The sequence below is a fragment of the Fukomys damarensis genome, unplaced genomic scaffold (genome assembly GCF_012274545.1).
Source record: "Fukomys damarensis isolate Sample0158 unplaced genomic scaffold, DMR_v1.0_HiC HiC_scaffold_17, whole genome shotgun sequence".
In the NCBI taxonomy this organism is placed as follows: Eukaryota; Metazoa; Chordata; class Mammalia; order Rodentia; family Bathyergidae; genus Fukomys; species Fukomys damarensis.
In genome coordinates this window covers 78773485-78799877 of record NW_022900929.1, presented here as the reverse complement: position 1 = coordinate 78799877, position 26393 = coordinate 78773485, and the positions used below count along the sequence as shown (strand labels likewise).

The 26393-nt window shown below is 38.8% G+C and overlaps 1 protein-coding gene and 1 pseudogene across 5 annotated transcripts in view; one reads left to right on the top strand and one right to left on the bottom strand.

Annotated features, from left to right (window-relative positions):
* Positions 1-26393, top strand: part of Trpm7 (transient receptor potential cation channel subfamily M member 7) — a 93596-nt gene that overhangs the window by 7307 nt on the left and 59896 nt on the right. For all 5 annotated transcript variants that reach the window (XM_010638685.2, XM_010638690.2, XM_010638681.2 and 2 more), the window contains 3 exons: positions 15297-15376; positions 18801-18839; positions 24492-24690. In XM_010638685.2, coding sequence (XP_010636987.1) covers positions 15297-15376; positions 18801-18839; positions 24492-24690 — 318 coding nt within the window. The remainder of the gene's footprint in view (positions 1-15296; positions 15377-18800; positions 18840-24491; positions 24691-26393) is intronic.
* On the bottom strand, positions 20830-24200 carry LOC104872617 (annotated as a pseudogene).

The window sequence follows — 26393 nt, the reverse complement described above, 5'->3', positions numbered from 1 at the left end:
TTTTAATTTTTGCTTTTGCTGGTGATAGATTATTTATTAATTTATTTTGGGGTTGTTGATGTACACTGGGTTTTGCTTTAATTGCAGTGGCTTATCAGTATTTCTTTAAGTTCTTTTTTTTATCCTAAGGACATAAAGTTACATTTAATGACTTTAAAGTGGTGTGTGTTGCTGCACCCCTCCCACCCGCAGCTGGGACCCAGGGTTACTCTACCACTGAGTCACATCCCCAGCCCTTAGAAGATCTTACTGTCCTGTCTAGCCTGACCTCAGACTTGCTGTTTTCCTGCCTCACCCTCCCAAGTACCACCATGTATGGCTGTTTTTTTGTATTTTAATTTCAGTCCATCCTGATACTCATTTTCGGGTTTAGTGTTATGTTTCAGATAATACAGTGTAGTAGTTCATGCTTTTGCCTGATTTCTATTGTTGTGTCTGTCACATACTGTTTATTAAATATGTTTCTGTTTCTAAGTAATTTATTTCATTGTTCTCATTTCCTGTAACTGTGTATTTACTTTGATTTGTTTAGCAGTCTTAGGTGTCCACTAAATCTGTTTATTTAGCATAAGAAATTTAAAATGTTTGATTTTTTTCATACATATATATATCTATATTATCTTTTTAATTCTAAAAAGATGAATCTTCAATGCCTTTTCATTTTCCGAATAATTTTTTATGTTAAAATGAATTGTTTTAGGAAAGACTTTTTGTAGGCAGCTGAGGAGAAAATTACTGTTTGGGCTAAATTGAGGTTCACTACTTTTCAGATCCAGTATGCTCAGTATTGCATATCATGGACCCCACTGAAGGTTCCTACTGATGGCAGCTGCTCGCAGTTCTCTTTATCAAACAGTTTTTACCACAAATTTAGGGCATTAAGCAGAGTTGCAGTCTCTTTAAGTCAGCAGTAGAAGAAATGGGACAGAGAATAGATGTGGTAGGAGTCTCTTTGCAAATATGGTCATATTCTGAATTTCAGTTTCATCTGTCTGTGTAACGCTTTTCTACCAACAGCCATTCCACAGGTTCTTTTTGAAAATACCTTAAAGTCCTTCTCATAGAATTCACATCTGAACTGTCAACATTTAATTATTAATTATTAAGTAGCAGACAGTCATTTAAGAGTAAGTGTGTAATTCTCTGGAGTAGGGCCAGTAAGAGTGAAAGAAGTCACATGAATATGATTGATAGGGGAAGTCAGCATGCCAAATTATTTCAACATTTGCTTTAGGCAAGCCTTCTAGGCATGTTGACCCATGTACAGATTTTATCTCTTAACTCTTGAGTTTCCAAGTCTGTACTATCTCTTTTGTGAAGAACATGCATTTTATTAGTAGGCAACCTCCTTTTTAATTTGATGCCTGTTTTGACTATGGGTCACATTTTCCTGTTTCACCATATGTCTAATAATTTGAGATTGTGTGGTGGACATTGTGTATGTTCTTGGTTTTGTTATAGTCTCCTGAAGGATACTGATTTTTCTAATTTAGTTGTTATAGGCTGAATATTTGTGGCTCTTGCAATTCATACTGAGTTGATTCAAATACATTGAAGCTATGACCTCCAGTGTTTTGGAATTTGGGGGAACCTTGGGAAATAGGGATAGGTGAGTGGACTACCATAGTGTAGTCCTTGGAAGAACAGATGCTGAAGGGCATGAATGCACATGCCTGGCCACACTTTCTCAACCCCTTCCTCTCTCCCTCCCTCCTTTCTTTTCTCCCCACTACTCTTTGAGGATTACAGTGAGGACACGATCCTCTGCAACCCACAGAGCCTTTGTCAGACCCTGACCCCACTAGCACCTTGATCTTGAACTAGTAGTCTTCACAACTGTGGGAAAATATATTTCATTTGTTTAAGCCACCCTGTCTGTGGTATTTTGTTGTGGCAGCCCAAGCAGACTAAGATTAAGATAGTCATTATCAGTTTGACTCCAAATTTGAAGCTCCAGACTTTTTCTTTTGTATGGTAGGCCATCCTAGGCTGAGGATTGAACTCCAAATACTTCAGTCTCACCCTCCCAGAGTGCCATGATTATAGGTAGGCACCACCATGCCTGGCTCTAAGTTTAATATGTAGTATCGCAGAATGTATTTAGTTTAAAAAGATGAACTCAGTTGTAAAAAGTTCCACTCATTACCCTGAAGTAGAATTTTAAGAAACTTGTAATTTTTTTAGCCTCCCCGCCCTTTACCAGCAGTACCCAGGCAAGGATATGCTGGTACTATGAGGAATGTGAGATGTGACTAGGTGTTGCTATCTATCTATCTATCTATCTATCTATCTATCTATCTATTTATTTATTTATTTATTTATTTTTGTAGTACTGGGATTGAACCCATTGAGCGCTGAGTTGCATCCCTAGCCCTTTTGATTGTATTTTGAGACAGACTCCTACTGAATCACGCAGGCTGGCTTCAAACTTACAAACTTAAAATCTTGCCTCGGCTGAGTAGAACAGGTTTGTGTACAACCTATGTGCCCCTTATTGTTGGTAGAGTGGTAAGAAGAGCTTAACAGTTTATGGAGTTTTGAAGTGATAATAAAGATGGTTGAAATTTGAATATGTGCCAGGTATTGTATTAAAAACATCTTGCATTGATCACTTAGTTTCATATTCAGAGCAGCATTGTAAGGTAGATACTGTTATTACCCTGTTTTACAAGTGAGGAAACAGAAGTTTAAAAACTTTCACAAGGTTGCATATATAGTAAACAGCAGAGCTTGGATTCTAACAGATTAATCCAACTCCAGAGCCTGTTTTTTCTTTTTTCTTTTCTTTTTTTGGTTTTTTTGAGACAAGGTCTCACTGTGTAGTTGAGGTTGACCTGGATGGAACTCACTATGTAGCCTAGGCTGATCTCCTAACTCACAGCGATCCTCCTGCCTCAGCCTCCCCTCCCGAGTGCTGTGATTACAGGTGTACGCCACCACGCCCAGTGTAGAGCTGTGTTTTAACCACAGAAGATTACCAAGTGATCTTCAAGATGCTTTTGTGTGCTGACATTCTGTGCATATTAAGGTTCAACATCCCTAACTTGGAAACATAGAATTCTCCAAAACCCATAATTTAAAAATACTTATTTGCTGCAGGGCATGGTGGCACATGCCTGTAATCCCAGCACTCGGGAGGCTGAGGCAGGAGGATCACTGTGAGTTCGAGACCAGCCTGGGCTACATAGTAAGTTCCAGGTCAGTCTCAACTACACAGTGAGACCCTGTCTCAAAAAACCAAAACTTTTTTTGCAGGGCCAGGGATTTAACTCTGTGGTGTTGTCACTTGCTTGGCCAAACGCAAGATCCAGTTCAATCCCTGGTACCCCAAAAAAACCTTATTTGCAGCACATAATGATTACATTCACCCTGAGGAGTTGGTAAGCATATGCAGCTCATCTTCATTCTTCTTTCATCTCTTCACCTCCCCTCCTTCCATCTACCTTTTGGTTTCCTTCCCATAGTGAGACCTGTCTCCGTGTTTTCCTATTACCTATTTTTTAAATTTTGCTCCTTATTTATACTTTGGGTTCCCCATATCTGTTTGAGCGCTGACAAAACACCACGATTGGAAAAGTCTACATGGCCTCACATGATGAGTCACAGTCAAAATGTAGGCAGGTCCACTGTCACTCCTGTTTAGTGTAGTACTCAAGGCATTAGCCAGAGTGTCAGGCAAGAGAAGAAAATAAAGAGAGAGATGTGAGAAAGAAAGAAGGTAAGTTATTATTATTTGTAGAAGATCCAAAAAAATTCCATCAGAAGAATTAACCAAATTCAGTAGTGTAGCAGCATGCAAAATCAATACACACAAAATCAGTAATGTTCCTATATACCAGTAATGAACATACTGAGAATTAGGACAGCAATATCATTCAAATAGCATTAAAAAATTAAGTACTTAGAAATTAACCTAATCTAAGAGTGAAAGGAAACTGCACTACTCTGAAAAAAGGAGATTAAAGAGGATATCAGAAAATGGAAAGAGGTCGGGCATGGTGGCACACGCCTGTAATCCCAGCACTTGGGAGGCTGAGGCAGGAGGATTGCTGTGGGTTTGAGACCAGCCTGGGCTACATAATGAGTTCCAGGTCAGTCTCAACTATGCAGTGAGACCCTGTCTCAAAAAAGCAAAACAAAACAAAAAAGAAAATGGAAAGATATCCTCTGTTCTTGAATAGGCAGAACCAGTGGAGTCAAAATGGCTATACTACCTACTCCCCAGACTGATAAACAGATGTAACTCAGTCCAATTCAAAACACCAACTGTATTCCTCACAGATCTAGAGAAAACAATCCTAAAATTCACATGGAAACAAATGAGACCCAGAATAGCAAAAGCAGTCCTGGGTATTAGGAGCAAAGCAGGAGGCATCACAATCCTGGACTTAAAAAGTTGTACAAAGCTACAGTGGTAAAACCAGCATGATAACTGGCACAAAATTTTTAAAAACCCCAAAGAGTTAAAGACAGCGTATTATAGTGATCCATGCATACCCATGTTTATAGCAGCACAATTCATAATAGCTAGATTTTGGAAGCAGCCTATACGTCCATCAGCGGATGTATGGATAAAGAAAATGTGGTGTTGGGCCAGGTGTTTAGCTCAGTGGTTCTCCCACTTGCCTCACAAGCTCAAGGACCCAAGTTCGATCCCCGGTACCAAAAAAAAGAAAGAAAAAGAAAATGTGGTGTTAATGCACAGTGGAGTTCTTCCACAATAAAGGGCAAATGAGTCATTTGTAGGAAAATGGATGCAGCTGGAGACCATAATATTAAATGAAATAAATAAAGCACTCACACCTAAATATATGGCTTCTCTTAGAAACCCAGAATTTAGAGAGATAAAATAGGAAAAAGGGAGATAAAGCTTTTGCAAAAGGAAAGGGGAGACCAAGAGTTGGGGAAGGGTGTGAAAAAAGAATTGAGGTGTGTTATATATGTGTACCACCTCGTGAGGGTTGTAATCATCATGTACTGCAGGCAGAATAAAGACAAACCTTTTCTGTTGGAGACAGGGTCTCAGTATGTAGTTCCGGCTGGCTTTGAATCTGCAGTCCAAGTGCTAGGATTACAGGCATGTACCATCTGGCCAGATTTAATTACCTTCAGTATATGAAACACAAATGAATTTTATATTAAGACGTGGGTCCCCTCCTTATATCTTATTGTGTATATGCACATATTCTAAAATCTGAAAAAATGCAAAATCTGAAGTACTTGTGGTCTCAGGAATTTTGGGTTAATGATTCTTGCTCTGTAACTTGTTTTTATATTACCTAGCACATAAATTTAGGAGTTTTCAGATTTGTGTTTGTCGTTTGCCACCTTTTGGTATAATTTGGTAATGCATCCTAATGAAAAGAATGTGAGATTAAGAATGTACATGTGTTTATAATCTGAGAGTTACTGATGGCAAAGTAGCAACTCAATTTCAGACACTATCAGAACTTAGTTATCGATGGGTGAGATAATATTATGCGGGGAGAATATATTTATTTATGGCCATTATACCAAGATGCAGTAAATCCTGAAGTGATTAAAACGGTGCACAAGGTAGAGGAAACTGTAGGAGGTATGTCTTGAAACAAGCTAAAGTATGTTCCTGAAGCAGTAGAATTTAGTAAAAATTTGTGAGTAGAGGGCTGGGGATTTAGCTCAGTGATGCTGCCGCCTCCCTCGCAAGCACAAGGACCCTGAGTTCAATCCCTTGGTACCAAAAAAAAAAAAGAAAAAAAAATTGTGAGCAGAGGAGTGACACAGTTTATATGGCTTTGAGAAAATAGTTTTGCTGAAGTTTTAGGTAGATTTGACAATTAGAAACTCTGCTATGATATAGTAGAGGGGATGGTATAGTCCAAGTGTGGGAGGAACACAGTTGCCAATTAAAGAGTCTGTACTGCAACTGTCCTTCAGAGGTGAAGAGATAAGACTTTCCCAGCCATTTCCACCAGACCTGTCCACTAGACATGCAGACAGGAATTCTTTTGCTAATTAGTAACATGAAGACATGAAAGTACAGTATAAAACTCACCAGCAAATGTAAGTACATGTCAGACTCAGAATAGTATAGTAATATAGTGGTATTATAATATAGTAATATAGCTTGTAAATCAGGTGTATCTGTAGTGTTAAAAGTTAAAGGCAAACTACTGCCGGAACCGTGGTGATCCTTAATAGTCCCAGTAGCTACCTAGGAGCCTCAGGGAATGGGTTGCTTAATGTCAGCCTTGTCAACATGGCAGGATCTGGTCTCAAAAAAAGAAAAAACAAACCTACTAAATATAATACACTATATAAAAAGATGTAAATTGTGATATGAAAAATTTTTAATGGGGAAGATGGAGTGAACATAGTTTTTAAAATTTAACCAAAGTTAAGTCAGCTTAATTGTTGTAACTATGTTTCTTTAAGCCTCATAACTACAAAACAAAAATGTGTCATTGATGCACAGAAGATAAGGAATCAATGTATACGTCTAGAGAAAATCACATAAGATGGCAATATTAAATCTTTACATATCAATAATTACCTCAAATATGATTGAATTTTTTTTCCAGTTAAAAGGCTCGAATGGTTGAATGGATTAAAAATAGCAATATTCACTTACATGCTGCCTGTAAGACTCAACTCCACCTGTCAGGATATACTTAGCTGGAAAGGAATCTGTGACCAAGGTGTGGAATCTGCCTGTGTTCATCAGTGGATGAATAGGCAAAGAAAATGTGAGGTACATACATGTATATAGTGATGAAATACTATACAGCCTTTAAAAGATAGGGAAAAGCTTTCACAAAGCAGGAAATCTAATTTGAGACGATTTGGATGAATCTGGAAGAAAGTAAATGAAATAAGCCAGAAACAAAGATGAACACTGCACAGTTTCATTTAAATGCGGAATCTAAAAATGTTGAGCTCATGGAAGTGGAGAGCAGAATGATGGCTACCAGGGGCTGGGAGATACTGATCAGAGAGTACCTTATATTAGGTAGATACAGAACTACTTCAAGAAATGCGGTGCAATGTAGTGACTACTGTTAATGCAGTTGAATTCAATAAGGCAGTGTATTCTTCTTTTAAAGTTTAATTTGATTGCTACATTTTTAGATATACATAGGGATCACATTCATCAATGGGAATTTGTATTTGTACATAATGTCTTTTTTTTTGGTACCAGGGATTGAACTGGGGTCGTGCTTGTGAGGCAGGTGGTGGAACCACTGAGCTAAATCCCTGGCTCCTGTACATTATATGTCTTGATTCTTCTTTTTTTCCTCAGTCTTCTCCCCTCTTCAATGCCTTTTCCTCTTTACAAAGGCTTTGTTTTCACTTTTTTCTTCAGTTCTTTCTTTTTCTCTTTTTATCCCCCCCACCATTCTCTTGTTCCCCTTCTCATTTGAACATTTTCTTCCTATTTCCCAGCATCTGTTACATATTTTGGTCCTTATTTACGCTTCGGTTTCTCAAAACAGGGAATCAGTGCAGTATCTAAACATGTGTGTCTGACTTCACTGAACAGTGTGGTCTCAAGATGCATCCATTTACCTAGAAATGTCTCAAGTTTATATCTTTCTGTATAGCAGAGTAATACTCCATTATAACAACAACAAAAAACCTCATTCATCCATTAATGGGCATTTGGGCTGTTTTCAAGATTTAGCTGTTACACATTAAATAACAATGTATTCTTCAAAATTATTGAGTAGATTTTTATTGTTTTCACTAGAAAAATGACATGAAGTACTGCATGCTAAGCATAATTTATTCATTCTGCATTCTGTGTGTGTGTGTGTGTGTGTGTGTGTGTGTGTGTGTGTGTGTATATATATATATATGTATTTGAAAATGGTATGTTGAAACCAATATATACAGAGTCCACCCAAAAAAATGTGTACATACTTCAGGGGAAAAATTGGTACTAAAATATTTTAATATTAAATTATTGAGACCATGAGATTAATGCAAGTCACCTTTGACCTCTACAATTACAAGAGGTGCTCAGTGTGTTGGCCGTGAGCTTCCTGACATTTATTAGTAGCTGCTGCTTGGGTGACCTTGCTTATTGAGATTGCTGCACTGCATTTTCAGTTTCTTTTCTAGGGTCCACAGTGCAGTGGGTTTTCTGTGATACATGCACGACATCCCCTAGGGTCCCCCATACAAGGGCAGCACCATCTGTTGAAAAAACATCATACTTTCTTTTCCTGAAGTGTGTATACATTTTTTTTTGGCAGACTCTATGTACATATATTTTAAAAAGCTATAGGTGGTGAAGGGGTAGTATTGGTAGTACTAGAAGCATATGAATGATAAAATGAAACTTGTGAACAAGATTTGCACTCAGTCCTGCATTCAGATAAGGTGCTATTTTAAGTAGGTTTATATTTTACTATAGAATATTTGCTGAGTCCTCAAGTGATGAAGCATGTGAGGCAGGAGGATGACCAGTTCAAGCCTTTCCTAGGAAAATTAGGGAAGATCCTGTCTCACAATAAATAAAAAGACCTAGGGTTGCAGCTCAGAGCTTGAGCATCCCTGGTTCCTCGGCCAGTACCCCCTCCCCAAGTCATTAAAATGTGGAAGGTAAGGGGTGGTTTGGCTTGAGGCATCTGAAAAAGACTTACTTCTGGACAAAAGCTACTATTATATACTCATACATAAGTGAGATTTTGCTCAGGGTGGGTTAGCTTGATCTAGTAAGGGTTATGAAAATGCCTTTACTGTTAGCATTTCTACAGGGAAAAAATTAACTTTGTTCTTGTACCTTTGAAACTTTCTGCCCCACTGTTCCCCTCTCTGAATTGCAGCTCTGCTCAGATTTTAGAAAGGGTAAGGGAGACATCAGTGTCCATGAAAGGGAAGGAAGGACCTTGGCACAAACTTAAGGGCTTGTTTGACTCGGTGGGATGTGAGACCCACATTTATGGGATCCAGGTTGTAGGTGGGTGTGTTTGACTTCTTCCGCAGGAGCCTGTTGTGTGGCCTGGAGCTAGGAATGGTTTGTTTCACTCCCAGCCCCATGGCTGGGAACTGAACCCAGGGCCTTGCCATGTATGTGCTTGAAAGGGCTCTGCCACTGAGCCCCACCCCTAGCCCTGGCTCTTAAACACTTTCAGGGTTTAAAAACAAAAGAATTGTGACAGAAACAGTGTGTGGTCCAAATGCCCTAACATATTTTCTATACTCATAAAAGAGTTTATAGACCAAATTTATTGATTGTCCACACTTGTAAACAAGTATTCATTCTGGTCCTGCTACATTACATGTGTGCTTGGAAAATAATTGTACAGGTGTAGTGAGAGAAGAATGAGAAGCCAGGACTGAATTAATAATCAGTTTGTAGTGATTTTATTTTTATCAAGTTATTTTTAATATGGGGTTTTATAGTTTGTTGCCTAGGCTGACCTTGAACTCTTGGGCTCAAGTGCACCTCGTACCTAGGTGTCCCAAGTAGTTAGTACAGGCTTGCACATTATGTTGGGCTTCTGTAGACAACATACTAGGTTGAAGGTTTTGAAGTCATCTGTTTGAACCATTTCTTTCCTAGTCCAGATCCCCATTGCCTCCCCTCCCCTCCTTAAAAACACTGCAGTGGTACCGTACTAGCTTATATTTAGCTGTCTCCCTATTAGTCTTTGTGAAGAGAGCTCTGATGATTTTATGTTAATTCTACTTATAATTCATTTTTTTCCTGTAACTCTCTTAATTGAAAATGTCAGTGAAATATTTTTATTTACTGTTAGTAAGAAAACATAAGCTGTGAAAAATATATACCTGACTTGTTTATCTTTTAAGACAGTCTCACATATAGCTCATGCTGGCTTGAACTCAAGGCCATTCTCCTGTCGTGGCCTCCTGAGTGCTGAGATACAGGGCTGCGCCACCATGCCCAACTGACTCGTTTTAATGAGTAGTTCAGTTAATAAATACCAAGTTTTGTAAGCCTTCATTTAGAACCTACTGATTTAGTGGGGTATTAAGTCTGTTGATTGATTTCCCCTTACCTGTTCCCATCCTAGTTTGAGTAATTGTAGTCAGAGTTGCTGCAATGAAAAGAAAAGGAGAAAGGCTTAATACAGATTAATAGTTCTTAGAAATTAACAGCATTGTTTAGGAGAAATGTGTTGGTTCTTTTGTTCTTTCTGTTTTTGTTGTTGTTCAGGAAAATAATGTACGGAGCAATCACATTGGATTTTCCCTTTTGCAAGTTACTTATTTCTACTTAACAGTTTAAAAAAGATGCAAGAAAGGTATTTAAAGGCATAGCATCTAGTGATTTTTAAATGCTTTAAATATCTGAATAAATTGGTAGAGGCTTTGGGAAAGGGCAAACTATTAGTTGAGCGACTTTGGATGGTTCCCTAAATTTTGTCCAAGTCCTTGCACCTGTGATGGGGAAGTCCTAATCATACCCACCTCGCAGGACTGTGGTCATGCAATAAGTTGGGTGCCCATCGTACCACTAGAAGGCGCCACTGCAGTGAAAACATAACCATCCTGAGTTTAAAGCACTAGGTTCCCTGGGTGTGGTGGTCCTGTAACCTCAGGATTTTGGGAGGTTGGGGCAGAAGGATCAAAATTCAAGCCCAGCCGGGCAATTTAGTGTCTCAGAATTAAAATGGGCTGAGAGAAAGCTCAGTGCCTCAGGGGGCGGAGTTGATTTTGATAGAAATTCTACCTCATAAGTAGAGTAGCACTAGCAGATGATTTATTTTCAAGTTGCAGGCATAATTGACATGAATGAATAATGTGTTTTTAAAGTTACAGATGGGCTTCTTAATTTCATTGTGTGGGTGGGATGTGACAAGGAGCCAGGATAAAAATAGTATACTGGCACTTAGACTGAAGTGAGCAGGTCTGCTCCTCAACATTGTTCTGGGGGTGAAATGAGAACTAAGTCCTCAGAGTTAGGTCTCTGCTTTTTATTTTGTTTGTTTGGTTGTTTTTTGGTACTGGGGATTAAACTCGGGTCCTTGTGCTTGCAGGAGCCAGAACCACTGAACTAAATCCCTGGCCCTGTTTTTGTTTTTGTTTTTTGAGACAGGGTCTCACTTTGTAGTTCATGCTGGCCCTGAACTCATTATGTAGCTCAGACTGGTCTCGAACTTGTGGCAGTCCTCCTGCCTCTGCCTTCCAAGTGCTGGGATTACAGGTGTGAGCCACTACTCACGGCTTCTCTGGTTTCTAGAATGGAATGGGAGGATGGAGTTGCCTCTATTATGGAGATGGGGGAGCCTGTATGAGGTGTGAGGTCCATTGTGGGTGTAGTAAGCGTGAGATGCCTTTTTCAAGAGGGAATGGTGCCGAGTGAGCAGATACGCAAGCATGGAGCTCTGTCTGGGATGGGGATAGAAATGAGTCATTGATATATTGGTGGTAAACTGTCCAGGGTCATGGAAAACAGGAAGAAGTCTCGGTCAGCTCTTTAAGAGATGGAGGAGGAGCCAGGCGTTGTGGTGCACACCTGTAATTGTAGCACTTGGGAGGCTGAGGCAGGAGGATCACTGTGAGTTGGGACCAGCCTGGGCTACACAGTGAGTTTCAGGTCAGTCTCAACTACATAGTGAGACCCTGTCTCAAAAAAAAAAAAGAGAGAGAGAGATGAGGAGGGCTGGGGCTGTAGTGCCATGGTAGAATGCGTGCTTAGCTCGAGCAAGGCCTTGGCTTCATTGCCCAGCACTGCAGAAGAACAGGAGAAAAGAGAGAGAAGAAAAGGAATGAGTAAGGAGCCGACAGGATAAGGGTATGGGGGTGCTCAGCTCTAGAGGTTCAGTGCTGCTGGCGGTGCATCAGGTGAGCTTGTCTTGTCAGACTTGTTTCAGGAGAGTGGTTGGCTTGAAGACTAACTAGAATGGATCTTAGAAAGTAGGAAGAAAGGAAAAGAGGAAAATGATGGCACAGTCTTGTAGTCCCTGTACTCAGGATTATTTTAAGTTTGAAGCCAGCCTGGGCCACATAGTTTAAGGCCAACCTGAACTATACAACGACATAACAAAACCCTGTCTTTAGAAGAAAAAAGAAACCTTTACTGTAGGTGTAGGCACAACATGGAGTGGGTAAAATGAAGAGAAATACAGAGTCAGGAAAAGGTTTGTTGTATTGTGTTCTGCTTTTAAAGATCTGGAGAATAGTGCGTTGTTGCTAATAGCATAGCTGTTGGTAAGGAGCCTGTAAGGAAGGAGTGAGCAGGAGAGGAAGGTGTAGGAGTGTCCTAGGTTAGAGAAGTACAGGTATGGGGCATGTGAGGAGTGCGGCACAGTCACATGACCTGGTATGAACCCGGGGGGTGGGCAGTGGGGAGATGGGAGGAGGTTGGTAGCAGTTGTCTCTGGGTTGCTTTGGGTTTCCTGGTGAAATGGAAAGTAAGGGTGGGAATGTCAGCTGGAGAGGGTTGGAACTTTGTAGAGAGGAGATAATAATCCCAAGAGAATGAGAAAATGCACTAGGAAAATAGTGAGTTTGGGCATCTTTAAGCATCATTTGTGGTTCATGGTCAGGGTTTTAAAGTGAAGTCAGAGGGCATTGTTCTGTTTTTGATAGTCATGTTGACTGAGTCTATATTTGATCCTAGAGTAGTGGGAGAATTGGGTTGACTTCTTTGGGTCTGTCAGGTTTACTCTGGGATCAAAAGGACTTGTGTTTTAGTGATGCCAGAGATTTCTTTCCTCTCCTGTCCCCACCTTTTTTTTTTTTTTCAGAATGATGTAAGAAACAGGTTCTTCAGGAGATAACAAGATTTTACTTAAACTAAAAGAAGCTTGAAGGATTGTTGAGTATAGGAAAGTTTGCTGATAAAAGGCCTTTGGATTGGAAGTCACATTGTGGTTTTTATGTCTGGTGGGACTTGTAATTTGTTGCTACATCTTTTACCTAGGAAATGGGAATTTTGAATGAAGATAGAATTTTGGAAACAGAACTAGAGGTTGGGGATAAATTAATATTTATCATTAAGGTTCCTGTAGAACTCAAAAAGGATCCTGCAAGATTTCTCGGAGGTATGAATAAAAGCTCTTCTTCATCTTTTGTACTTTCCTGGTGTGTGTATATGTGGTAGAGGAGGGTGGAGTCTGAATCTTGTTGGTACATAGTCTCAGCAACAGGATAGTCTAGGGCAGTGACGGCGAACCTTTCAGAGACCTAGTGCCAAATTGCAACTCAAACCCGCTTCTTTATCGCAGAGCACCAACACTGCAGTGGAACCTGAATACTGAGGTTTTAGTTCAGAACAAATGGCTCATACATTCACATCTTTTGTCTTGAAAGAAAAACACACCAGCATGCATGACATAGGTTCGCCACCACTGGCCTAGGGCTCCTGGCAGCAGCCCAAGTAGATCTAATTTGAAGTAAGTTTTTATTGAAGGGTTGAAAGGATAGTGTGAAAAATTCTTGAAAACTCACCACTTTTCCCCAGTGTACCCCCCGCCCTGAATATGCCTATTTCTTGTTTTAAAATGTTTTGGCACAGAGTTGTTGATAGTCTGCTATTTTCTGTTGTATCTTTACATGGTATCTTTGTTCACTTTTCTTATTGGTGCTGAAAATCAACTGTTTACTTTATCTTTTTTTGCCTTTACCTTTCTTTCTTTCCTTTCTTTAAGTTTATTCTTTCAATATATTTTTAGGAGCCTTTTTTTTTTTGGTACCGGGGATCGAACTCCAGTCCTTGTGCTTGTGAGGCAGGTGGCAGAACCACTGATCTAAATCCCTGGCTTTTCAATATATTTTAAAATTTGGACAGCAGCTCAATAATTTTTGGCTCGTGTTTTCTAGTGTAGTATCTTAGGCTGTCTTTCCCTCGAGCACAGTTTAGACTGCACTGCAAAAGTTTGAAATGCATGTAATCTTCATGGTTAGACTCTAAGAAGTTTAGTTTTTTTTTTCTTTGAGACAAGGTCTTGCTTTGTAGTGCAGGTTGACCCTGAACTCACTGTATAGCCCAGGCAGGCTTCAAACTCATGGTAATCCTCCCGACTCAGCCTCCTGAGTGCTGGTATTATAGGTGTGCCCCACAAGAATTTTATAATTTTAATTATGACTTTGTTCTTTAATCCTCAGTTTAAAGTAGTTTTGGTATTGAAGGCTTAATTTTTGTTTACATTGTGTTAATTGCATTGTGGTTGGTGAATATAATCTGAAAGTAATCATTGTCTAAAAATTAAGTGAATCATGTTTTATGATGAAGTACGTGAGCAGTTTCTATGAATGCCCCATGTGGGATTGAGAACAATTCATGGCTTTTCTGTCTTATATGTAGAAGTAGCCATATGTTCATAAGTTAGGCTCATTTATTAATGGTGCTGCTAAAACCTAAATATCTTTTCTGGTTATTTTTTAAATGGACTTTTCAATAAATTAAAATAAATATGTTAATCTTCTTTCTAGCTTTATCTAATTTTCCCTAATTTTTGCTTTATGTTTTGTTGGCCTATTTTATTTGGTTAATCTTACTTGATTGTTACAGCAATTGCAGATTGGCTGTAAATATATAATAATATGCTCTGTCTTTATTGATGTTTAGTATGTGTTTTTTCTGATATTTCTTTAGATTAGAATTTTGGTGTAGTGTCTTTTTTGAATCTCTGTACCATTAACCATTTCGTGCTTTTATGCTTTAGGTATTTATCTTAGCAATATCTAATATCTTAACTTGGCTTTGTTTTTAAATTAAATCTGACACTTTTAATTGTCATTTAAGTGATCCATGCCTCTGGTTTTGGCTTTTGGTGAGAATTTCATCACAGTTGTGTTTTCTCCTGTCTGGCACAGCATTGTTAATTCATATTGGATTTAAATGGGATTGTTTTAATGTTTAACATGTAGTATCATCAGTAAGAGTATATAATGTGTTGTAACAAGTGGATTAAAACAAATTAAATAGTATAGAACTATATTTTGGTTTTGATTTGTGTAGCTGGGGATTAAACCCTGGGGACTTCTTATTTGCTACCAAGCAAGCAGCTCTGCCATTCCTTGTTTTGAGACAGAGGCTCCTTGAGCTGACCAAACTGACCTCAAACCTGTGGCCCTTCTGCCTTTACCGCCTGCGTAGCTGGGATTGCCAATATGCTCCACCACTCCTAGCTAGAACTATTTGTATGTTTTTATCATAAAATTATTTCCTCTTTGGATCACTGTGAGTTCGAGACCAGCCTGGGCTACATAGTGAGTTCCAGGTCAGTCTCAACTACATAGTGAGACCTTGTCTCAAAAAACAAACAAAAAAAACCAAACAAATTATTTCTTCCTTATATTAGTGGGATAACTTATAAACTTTAACATTTTTTTTATTTTAGTCCCAGAAATCCTGGATAGAAAGCACTTTGACCAAGAGGGAATGTGTATATATCATACCAAGTTCCAAGGACCCGCACAGGTAACCATTCCTTTGTTTCTTTTGGAGTGTTCTAAAATTTTAGATGTGAATTATATTGCCATTTATTTATTGAAAACAAAAATGATTAAATTATAGTTACTGTTAATCTTGATAGTTAATGTTAATTGGTATCTTGAGAATGGGAGGAGACAGGTTATAAGACGCAGTACTGCCTTTTGGAATTCTCAATGACTCTTACAGCATAAAACCTCTTCCCAGTGTTCCTGTATCTAAACTTCAGTCGTGCTCGTGTATTATAGAGATATGATTGTTAAAGCTCTTTTTTAAAAACATGCTCACTGATCTTGAGAATTTAAAAATGTTTGTGTATGTTTTTGTTTTTTGGACATCCACTGAAAACACAGTCTTGGTTCATGTTAAGAAACCAATATGAGCTTAATAGTCTTTATGGGGGGCTTGTCAAACCCAAGTCCTCCCTAATGGTAAGCAGGTGCTGTATCACTAAGCTTCAGCCCTAGAACCTAATACTTTTTGTTTGCCATTATGTGGGGTACAGTTTTACATTTACTAGAAAATCTGTCATCAGAGACCATGGGAATCTTTTTTTTGTGGGGGTGAGGTGGGGGGGTCTTTAAAATGGCTTTAAAGCCAGGTGTGGTGGTGCACGGCTATAATCCCACCCCTCAGGAGGCTGAGGCTGAAGGATGGCCACAAATTGAAGGCCAACCTGAGCTACACAGTGAGTCCCTGGCCAGCCTGAACTACACACTGAGACCCTGACTCAAGGGGAAAAAAAAAGGCTTTTATATGCATATATAAAAAATACATTATGGGCCGGGGATTTAGCTCAGTGGTTCGGTGGCCTGCCTTGCAAGCACAAGGACCTGAGTTAATCCCTGTTACCCCCCCCCCCAAAATTATCATTTTAAATAAAGTGGACCTTAGAAGATATTTACTTAAATAGTTTAAAAACAGTTAAACTTTTTTTCTGAGAAATAAAGCTTAACACAAATCATATATCTATATCTATCTCCTAACCATATAATAAAGTCTTCACAAGCACTTAGAGAAATATTGGCAAAAGCATTTACAAGGTTTTTGGATTTTGTTACCTTTCCCACCTTCTGCCAAACCTTGTTCTGTCATAATTGCCTTTCTGCAACTTTTACTTTCACCAGGGTCATAGCTCTTATAAAAAATGCCTAAGTGACATAATTGTTTACAAAAACTGTTACCTCTTAAATTACAGCATCTCTCACTGTTCTTTTCCATGATGACACCTGACTCAGCCGCTCAAGTGCTAGAACCACGTAGAGGCCCATACTAATTGTACCAGGGTCTTTTCTTTATTTTTAATTAACAATAATTGTCGTTTTGTATATACACACTTTTTTTTAAAAATGATAATTGAATCCAGAGCCATTTACACTAAGATACATCCACAATCCTTTTTTTATTTCTGAGACAGTCTTGGCTAAGTTGCTAAATCAGGCTGAGCTTGAATATGTAATCTTTATGCCTCAGCTTTCCTGAGTGCTGGGATTACAGGTATGTAACACCACTTCCAGCATAGGGTATGATTTAAATTTGCATTTACTTCATTACTGCTGAAAATACTTTGTATTTTAAATATACCAGCATTTTTTATTAAGTTTTTATTAACTCTTCTGAGATAATTAGATAATTTTAGTGCCTTTTCATAGAATCAGTAGATTAGTAATGCATTCTAATTTTTTATTACTTATTAAAAATGCTTTGCTATTATGTCATCAGGTCATTGGTTGGTTATCCATAAAGATGAGATTAGAATTTAGATGTTAGTGTATCAGTTCTAAAATAAAATGTTCTTTTTCCTCCAGAGAAAGTTACAGTTTTATTTTATTTTCTATAATTTTATTTCACTTTGCAGTACAGATAATAAAAGCAGTTGTCAGGTGTTAAATCTCAAGATGATATTAAGTATCTTGAACTAGAACCTTCCTCATGAGGCATAATTTACAAATGGTCACTTCTCTCTACACTACTTGGATTTTTAAATTAATTTTATATAAGCTTTATAAGGTACTTGATGTTATTAAGTGAAGGTCTCCTTCCCACAACTGTGCCTTTAGCTGTAAATTCTTACCAAAATAATATGATATTAACCATTCCTTGAGCTACCTTCTAGAAATAGATGTAGTCTTAGCCTGTCAAAGTAGATGGTTACGTATCTTCTTCTTCCCTTAAAATACACACTGTTGGCCTGTTTTCTGATTCTTCATAGTGGAGCTTACTGCTTTGTTCTTCACTGGTGCATATATTAGTTACATGTCAGAATCATTTGTTTCAGTAGCCTCTTACTAATGAACATATTGTATGTAGTATTTTTAGATTTTCTCTGCATTAGAAAAAAATAGCGTCGTGAATTATTCCCTTATGTATAACTTCAGGTATGTTTTAGCCCCTATTTTAGAAGTAGAATTAGCATGTGAGGAATCTGCATTTTGTTTCGATGAGAATTATCAAGTTGCTCTCTATAGAGATGTTACAACACATTCCCACCAACACATCTGAGATTTTCTCTATATTTTCACAGATATTGTCCTATAATATTTTAAAAAATATTTTCTACTGAAATCTTTTCATATGTATATTAAAGTGAACTGTCTGTTCATGTAATTTTCCCTCTTTATACTGGATTAAAACAATTTTTTTTGAGACAGTGTCCATCTATGTAGTTCAGGCTGACCTCAAACTCAAAATGTAGCCCAGGCTGTCCTTGAACTGAGGGCTATCTTCCTGCCTCAGCCCTCCTGAGTGCTAGGCTTATAGGTTTGCACCACCATGCCCAGCTTATTGGAGTTTTAAAGAATGGGGAAGCTCCTTATCTTTTGGGGGAACTAACCCTTTGCACAAATTACTTTTTCATTTTGCCTTTCAACTTTACTGCTGGCAGATTTTGCAACATAAAAATGTTATATTTTTAAGTAATTAAATCTGTCAGTCTTGTCTTTTAATGACGTCTAGATTTTTTGTTAAAATTGATTGTGTTTAAAATATGGAATCAGAGCTGGGCATGGTGGTGCACGCCTGTCATGCCAGCACTCGGGAGGCTGAGGCAGGAGGATCCCTGTGAGTTCGAGACCAGCCTGGGCTCCATAGTGAGTTCCAGGTCAGTCTCAACTACATAGTGAGACCCTGTCTCAAAAAAAAAGAAGGAATCAGTGGTGCCATGCCTGCCTCACAAGCACAAGGTCCTGAGTTTGATCCCCAGTATGGGAGGTGGGGGAATGGAAACAAGTTTTAACAAGTTATTTGAATGTATAAATCAGAGTATGCATGTTTGATAGTGAATGAAAATTAAGTTAATAATTTTCCTTGGTTTCATATTATTGTATCGATTTTATATAGTTTAAAACAGTTTATGTAGTTTAAGATAAAAATTTTTGATAGAAGAATTTATTTGCCTTTGTATATTTTATAGATGCCTTCCAGGATGTCAAATATGTCAGCAACTTGTCAGGTAAGTTGAACATAACTACACTGCACAAAAATTGAAAAATAAACAAAACTAGTATGTTAGAAACACTAGTTAGGTATAGTGTGGTAAAACTCACATCCTGGGGCTGGAGATTTAGCTCAGTGGTGCCAGCACCTACCTCACAGGCACAGGTCCTGAGTTCAATACCCGGTACAAAAAACAAAACAAAACAAAACAGAAAAACTCACATCTTCTTATATTCAAAGGATGCTTTACTTGAAGTTAGAAGAGCAAATTTTGTTGTTTGAAACTCCAGTGGAGCTTCCTGAGCTGAGTTCTAAAGTTGCTTGTGAGCAGAGGCAGAAGGAACGGGGCTTTTGCCCAAGAGAGCAGGCTGCGGGAGGCCCTGACAGTGAAGGCGCTGTGGTTCTCTTAGGAACCTGCGGAATGGAGCAGGTCAGATGGGGGCTGGAGAGGCCATTCATTGCTTTGTATGCCAGGCCATATATTTCTACTTTATTATATAAAGGAATTAGATAAGTGAGTACGTGCTGGATTTTGGTGTTTTTTAGTTTAGTTCAGTTTTTTGTAAGAGCAGTTGGCATTTTGAGAAGATCGAATTAGGAGGGGAATAAAAGTCCAGTTCCAGAAGTTTTGGAGTAATTGCGGCCAAAACTGAGAACCTATTAAGATAGTGGCTAGGTTGATGAAGAGAAGTGGACATACTTGACAGGATTAGGGAGGTAAATGCAGTAGGGTGTGAGGGAAAGGGAAGATTGGAGCATGGAACTTAGATTTCCTCCCTAAGCAACTGAGTGAATGGTAGTAATGTTCGTTAAGGCCTAAAATGGAAGGGGAAGAGGAAGAAGTCTCTAGTTGGTAAGCTACAAACAGAAGTGTATAGGTTGAAATTTATTTTTAGGTACATTGAGTTGTTTTTCAAGCAACTGAGTGAAAGTAAAAAGCAAACTTGGCAGTCTCCTGTTTGAGCCTGTTTAGCAGTCTAGTCCTGTCCGGCACTTCCTACAGATGGGTGGTCCGTGTGGTCTCTCCTTTAGGACTTCCTGAGTGCAGCTATACCAGAAATCAAGCTTTGCACTTTTAGATTTAAGGAATACACTCACTAAATATGTTCCAAGTTTAGTTTTTAAATTCCAGCTTGTAAAGGATGTCATCATTTTATCTGCTGGTGCTATGTCTACCCTGAGGGCAGCTGTCGTCTGTGTCACTTCCCCTACAGTAGGAAATGGGGCGAGTTGAACAATGTTTTTCTTTGTACCTTTGGTTTTGAGCAGCCTGTCGATAGTGTGACGGTGGTTTCTTTAAGGAGATACTCTCTTTACACAGAATATCAGGTAGTTCAAATATGTTACCTAATTGGGAAGATTTCAGCTGTTCTTAAAATATCTTACTCCCCATTTGTCTTTCTTCCTTCTGGGACACCAGTTACATGTTAAGAGTGTTGCCAGTGTGCCTGCCTGCCCGCCTGCTTCCTTTCTACTGAACTTGTTTAGCAAGTTGGTTATTTTCTGTTGATCTTTCTTTAGGTTCACTAACTTATTTCTTTAAATAGCATTATTTCTTTAAATGTTATTTTGCCTATCCGTTGACTTTCACGCTTTACATCTGTCAGTTTTACAGTTTCTGTTTCATTCACTGCAGAAATGCTCTGCTTCTGTCTGCATTTTGGCCATCTCTTCCTCTTAGTCCTTCAGCATAATTTACAATACCTGCATTAAAGCCTTTGTTTTACTAACTCCAATATCTGCATTATTTAGAATCCATTTCTGTTTTTTTCTTGACAGTGGATCACATTTTCTTACTTTTTTGTGTTTAGTGATTTTTTAAAAATTACAAATGCTCTACTGTGAAGGTTTAGCTTCTGTTATCTCCTCTAAAGGGTGTTCAGCTTTGATCTGACTGGTGATTAAATTATGGACTGATTCATTTGTCCTGTCGGGTGTGATTTTCTTCTTTCTTGAGGCATTTCTGTTTCTGCTTTGAAATTGGTCCTTGAGTGAAGATCTTATTTTTATGATGTATCCTTTTTGGGAGTTTCAACTTTATGCTCAAGGTACTCGGTGATGTCTTTCACTCTGAGCTAACACAGTAGTATGAGTCAGTTCTGAGACACAAAGCAGGTGATATCTGCTGGGCATCAGGGAGTCTTTCCTGATGCATATACACCAAGGACCCATGGAGAGCCCTCATGTGTTTCTTTTTCTTCTGTTGGAGTCCTCCTTCCCTGATGCCCTGCTGCAAGTTCCAGTATTTCTGTTCTCTGCTTCCTTGTCTGGCACAGTGATGTTGCCCTTCTCTGCCTCACCTGTGCACAGTGGCTAAGGACTCCCCCAGGCTGTGTAGTCCCGGGGTTTGCATGAAGTGTGTTACCCTCATTTCAAGAACAGAAGTCCATGTTGCTGCTTAAAAAATGTCTGAAAGCAGTTATCATACATATTTTGTCCACCTTTGTGTCAGGAGTCCTCAAGGCTATCTGTAGGTTCAGTGATGAGCTAGAGTGAATCATAGGACAAAGCTTGTAGTGCTGCTCATTGGCAAGATAGCGTTAAGTATTATGTAATCCTGAAATTTTCTGAAAATGTTCCTACTGCATAGATGTTGAATTTCGTCCAGTGCTTTTTCTGCATCTGTTGACACCATTGCAAGTTTTTTTCACTCATCTTATGATACAGTAAATTTATTTATGACTGTTGGAGCATTGCATTCCCAGAATGTACTCCCCTTGAAATAAATTTTTTTTAAAAAGCACCCAGCTGGGTTCAATCTGCTAATTATATGAAAGATTTTTGTGGTCTTATTTTATCTTGTAATGCTTCATCTTTTGTTAAATCATGATGTGTTTCACCTTATAAAATGAATTGGGAAATGTTTTATTTTAGGTTCTTTGGAAGAGTAGGTATGGAATTGATACTGTTTTCTTTCTCTTTTTTTAAGTTTTCTGATTTTAATATTAGTCTGACCCAGTATCAGCATTAGTAACTGTGCTGCACTGCAACATGTAATAGTACAATCTGAATCATGATTTGTTAAATATCGTGCCCCACTTCCCCAGAATATTTAGGCTGTCCATAAAAATTAACAATGTGTAAGTAACATAAGCATAATGGTTTGTAGACAGCCTCTTGTATAAATTGCTGTTGAGCAATACACAAACTGCCACAAAGATTTATGCTTACAGGTAAACATTCAAATATGCCAGTAAATAGCGTGTCCTGAAAATATGGGCACATTTGAAAACATAAAGACAGTTCTGTTAACCATAATACTATACAGTATAGTAAAGAATCTACTTTAAAAGTTAAAAAAAAATCATTGTATTGCATGATGAATTCTGCATAGCTCCCAGGGAAGAGGCCAGTCAGTTGCAGACTCCGCATGCCAGCCATCATTGTGCTTCTTTATCAAATAAATGATTGCACCCTCCGTAAATGACAGCTCTTTGTCCTTGTCTTTTGCATTAAAACCTTCTCGGTATTGTTCTTGGGGGGCCAGGTAGGGTTTCCATCTGCATATGGATCGTTGTACTGCAGCTTCCTTGTTTTCATAGTCCACTGGGGGGGCAGTGCAGGTGGAGAGTGTCATATACAGGAAGGTTGTCTGGCTGAGGGTGCTGGTAGTGGGATTGGGCTGTCAACAGTGTTTGCCTGCATGTTGGCCACAAAACCAGTCACAGGTATCTGTGGAGTCCGTTGAGCCTAGGGGAGGGGATGAAGCAGTAGAAATTTAATTTTGAGAATAAAGTGGACCTCCATTAACATGAATCTGAGCAGAAAGTTGAGCAGTCACAGAAGGAGTTCGTCTGTATTCACCAGAAGATGTCAACGAAGTGTAGAATTGTATTTAGATCCCTGCCTGGTCACTGTGCCATACTGAGAGCCAGGAGCTGCACCTGGGACTGCTGATCCAGTGGTGGGAAAGGTGTGGGTACAGCTGTGGGGGGGTGCCAGTGCTACTGCTTCCACTGCTCTTTTGACTTCTACTTCCTCCACTACTTCCACTGTGTGTCCTTGGCCTGGACACACAGTCCAGTGCTGACTTCCAGCCTTGTAGGACTCAGGAACTGTTGGGGTTTAGCAGGCTCCAGGGTTTTATAAGTAGTGTTCCCCAGCCTGACATGGGAGGGCTTGGTGATTTCTGAGCAGGTGGATTTGTTCTCAGCAGTATGCAAGTTTTTGCAGCCTGGCTATTTCCATGCTTGACACCTGGCCCACATCATCCAGAACTGTGTAGTCAGTAGGTTTCCAAATATACCTTACAGGGTGCTTCATGTTTGCAGGTGCTATTTTAAGTTCTTGATGTGGGCCTGGAACTTTCAAATCTCCTGCCTTCTGAGTTGTTAGGGTTACAGAAATGGAATGATATTTATTATCTTACAGTGACAGAGCACATTCTCTTGAGCCACTTTCTCTTTATGAATATCCATAGTTTGTGAGATACAATTGGTAGAAGACTCTACTCTTCGAAGCTGAGAAGCTTGGATGTCCAGCAACCAGAGTACATTGTTGGCCAATGCATTTATTTGATAGGCAACACTAGGTAGAGATTGGGTTGTATATGCTTTGGTCTCTTCTAAAGCTTTTCTCCTGTCTGTAGCCTCTAATCCAAACCTAAATTCACATTTCTCCAAGTTCCAATGGAAAGCGCTTTGTATCTGTTTTATTTCATTCTGTATGCTCCAAGAGCCAAAAATTGTTCGCAGCTGCTGATAATCACATCTATGTCTGAGAAACTGTGGCCCAGTGTTTTTTATCAAAGGATATAAACAGGAGTGCTTCTATCTTAGACTCTAGTCCACCCTACTGTTTCCTTCTAAATATTTGGTGAAAGTTGTCAATGAAGCCATCTTGCCTTGGATTTTCTTTGTGGGAAGAAGGATTATTAATGATCATGGCCCATGCTGTCCAGGTCTAATGTGGTAAATTAGATGGAACTGTGTGTATCTCCTCTCTGGCCCATGGGAGCCCAAACTGTTCTCTGCCCTTTGTGAGCTTTGGGAATTGCTTAGTGTACTACTGTCTAGTAGTTCTTACCTTGCCTAGAATAGTTTATTCTTACATAGATGACTCTGCAGGTACTTGGAGCTCTTCGTAGCTCTCTCCTTCTCTTGTTTTCTGTATCACCAACTCTAGGTGCCTTGGCTTCCTCAAACTGATCTGAGTTTTGGATTTTTATCAGATCAGACTGCCCTGGCTGTATTAGGTTCCAGCTTCTTGAAGTGTGGTCCGGTTTGTAATTCCAGATAGAATGCTGTCTCTCTTTCTGCCTCAGGCCTCAGACAAATGTAGACCACCTCTTGGTCAATTACGGATTAATTTGTGTTTTCTTGATCTGTATGCATCATATAAGTACGTACTGTGGTATCTGGTTTCTTTTACTCAGCATGACGGTTTTGTGTTTGATACATATTGTATCAGTAATCCATTTCATTCTGTTGCTGAACATGATTTCTGTTAATGGCTATACTACATTTTGTAGATGCCCCAGACTAAATGTAGATGTTGATGTCACCTTATACTAATGTAATAATGTTCCAGTCCTATACCGAAGATATTTGATAGCCTAAAATAAGTAAAACTTTTTATTATTCTTCATTAGTTTATTCATTTTAATTCTGGGTTTTTTATTCTGATTTTTTGAAAGATATCTTTATAATCTTAACTTTTTTCCGATTAGGTGTTTTTGTGGTCGCTTGGTCAAGCAACATGCTTGTTTTACTGCAAGTCTTGCCATGAAATACTCAGATGTGAAATTGGGTGACCATTTTAATCAGGTGGCAGAAGAATGGTCTGTGGAAAAGCATACAGAACAGAGCCCAACAGATGCTTATGGAGTCATCAATTTTCAAGGGGGTTCTCATTCCTACAGAGCTAAGGTATGTCATATTTGATTTTTTTAAAAAACTTCACTTGTCTTGTTGCCTAAATAGTAAACATTTATTATTGATTTAATTATTATAGTGTTGTAGATTGGACTCATGGCCTTACGTGCTAGACAAGCTTCTACTTCATCAACCCCTTTTTGAGATTGGGGCTTGACTAAATTGCCCAGGCTGGCCTGGAACTTTCAAATCTCCTGCCTTCTGAGTAGTTAGGGTTACAGAAATGAAATGATATTTATTATCTTACAATGGCAGAGCCTACTTTTTCTGAAAGAACAGCTAAGCCTTCTTTATTCCCTTGGAGTTTTGACCTTTCTTATGCAAAGTAAGAGGATTCTTTTTTGGGCCGGTGCTGTGTGCCTGTAGGCCCAGCTACTCCCACCCAGCTGCTTGGGAGGCTGAGATAGGAGAGTCTCTTGAGCCCGGGAGTTTGAGACCTTGAGACCAAGAGACGCAGGGAGGAGACCTAGACACGAATAACAACAAAAAAGCCACCAAGAGAGGTGTCTTTTGGGCCTGGGATTTAGCTCAGTGGTTCCTCCACCTGCCTTGCTACTGCAAGGACCGGAGTTCAATCCCTGGTACCAAAAAAAAAAAAAGGTGTCTTCTTAGCAGTATATGGTTGTTTTTAAAAATTTAAACTATTTTTTATTTAAGTTTAAATTTGCCATCATATTTCTAGTTATCTATTTGTTTCACTTTTTTTGTTCCCTTTTCTTGTATTCTTTTGGATTTTACTATTGCCTTCCTTCTTTACTAACATGCTATTTAAACCTTTCTCTATTCTTTAGAGTACTCCTCTTGTAATAATAAATGCTATAAAATGCATTTCAACTTGCTGCTATCACAAATGGGCACTTTTACCAGTTCCTCTACAATGCAAGAGTGTCTAGAATATTGGTAACTACATTTGTTTCCCTTGTGACTTAGGTTGTGTTTGTCAGCATGAATCCTTATTCTGTGTACATTAAGCCCCACAGCACAATTCTTAATCATTCAGATTGAAGCATAACCACTGTATTGTTTTGCCTGCCTCTCCATAGTGATGAGTAAAGCAGTGCCAAATGACAGGCTCGTTATTTGCAAGTTTTCTTCTTTTCCTGGGCTTGAGCCCATATGTCCCTCTGCCTTCATAGCTCTCACTCCCTGAAACATACGTTGTTTTTCTTCTAGTTTCTGTGATTCTCATAGAGTTAGACTTTGTCTGTCATTGTTGGATGTTGAAATCCTTACCTGTTCCTAACCTAGTAGTCTTTTTACTTTATATGCCCAAGCAAAAGAATGAGAAATAAAGTTAATACAGGCAGTAGAACAAGTCCTGTGTACAAAATATTCTTAAGGAATCCTGAAGCCTTCTCAGTTTTGGAGAATTCTGATTTTTTTTTTTCAGCTTCATATGTTGTTACAAAGATTTTGTTGTGTTTCATCTCTGTAAAGGAATGGGCAGTATACTTTTTTTTTTTTGTACCGGGGATTGAACTCAGGACCTTGCACTTGCGAGGCAGGAGTGGAACCACTGAATTAAATTCCTGGCCACCAGTATGCCAGTTTTGCAAGGAACTTTTCCTAGAGATGATTTTAAAATTGTATTTTCCAGGGCCAGGGATTTAGGGCAGAGCTTCCACTGCCTGCCTCATAAGTGCAAGGTCCTGAGTTTGATCCCTGGTACCAAAAGCAAAAAAAAAAAAAAAAAAAAA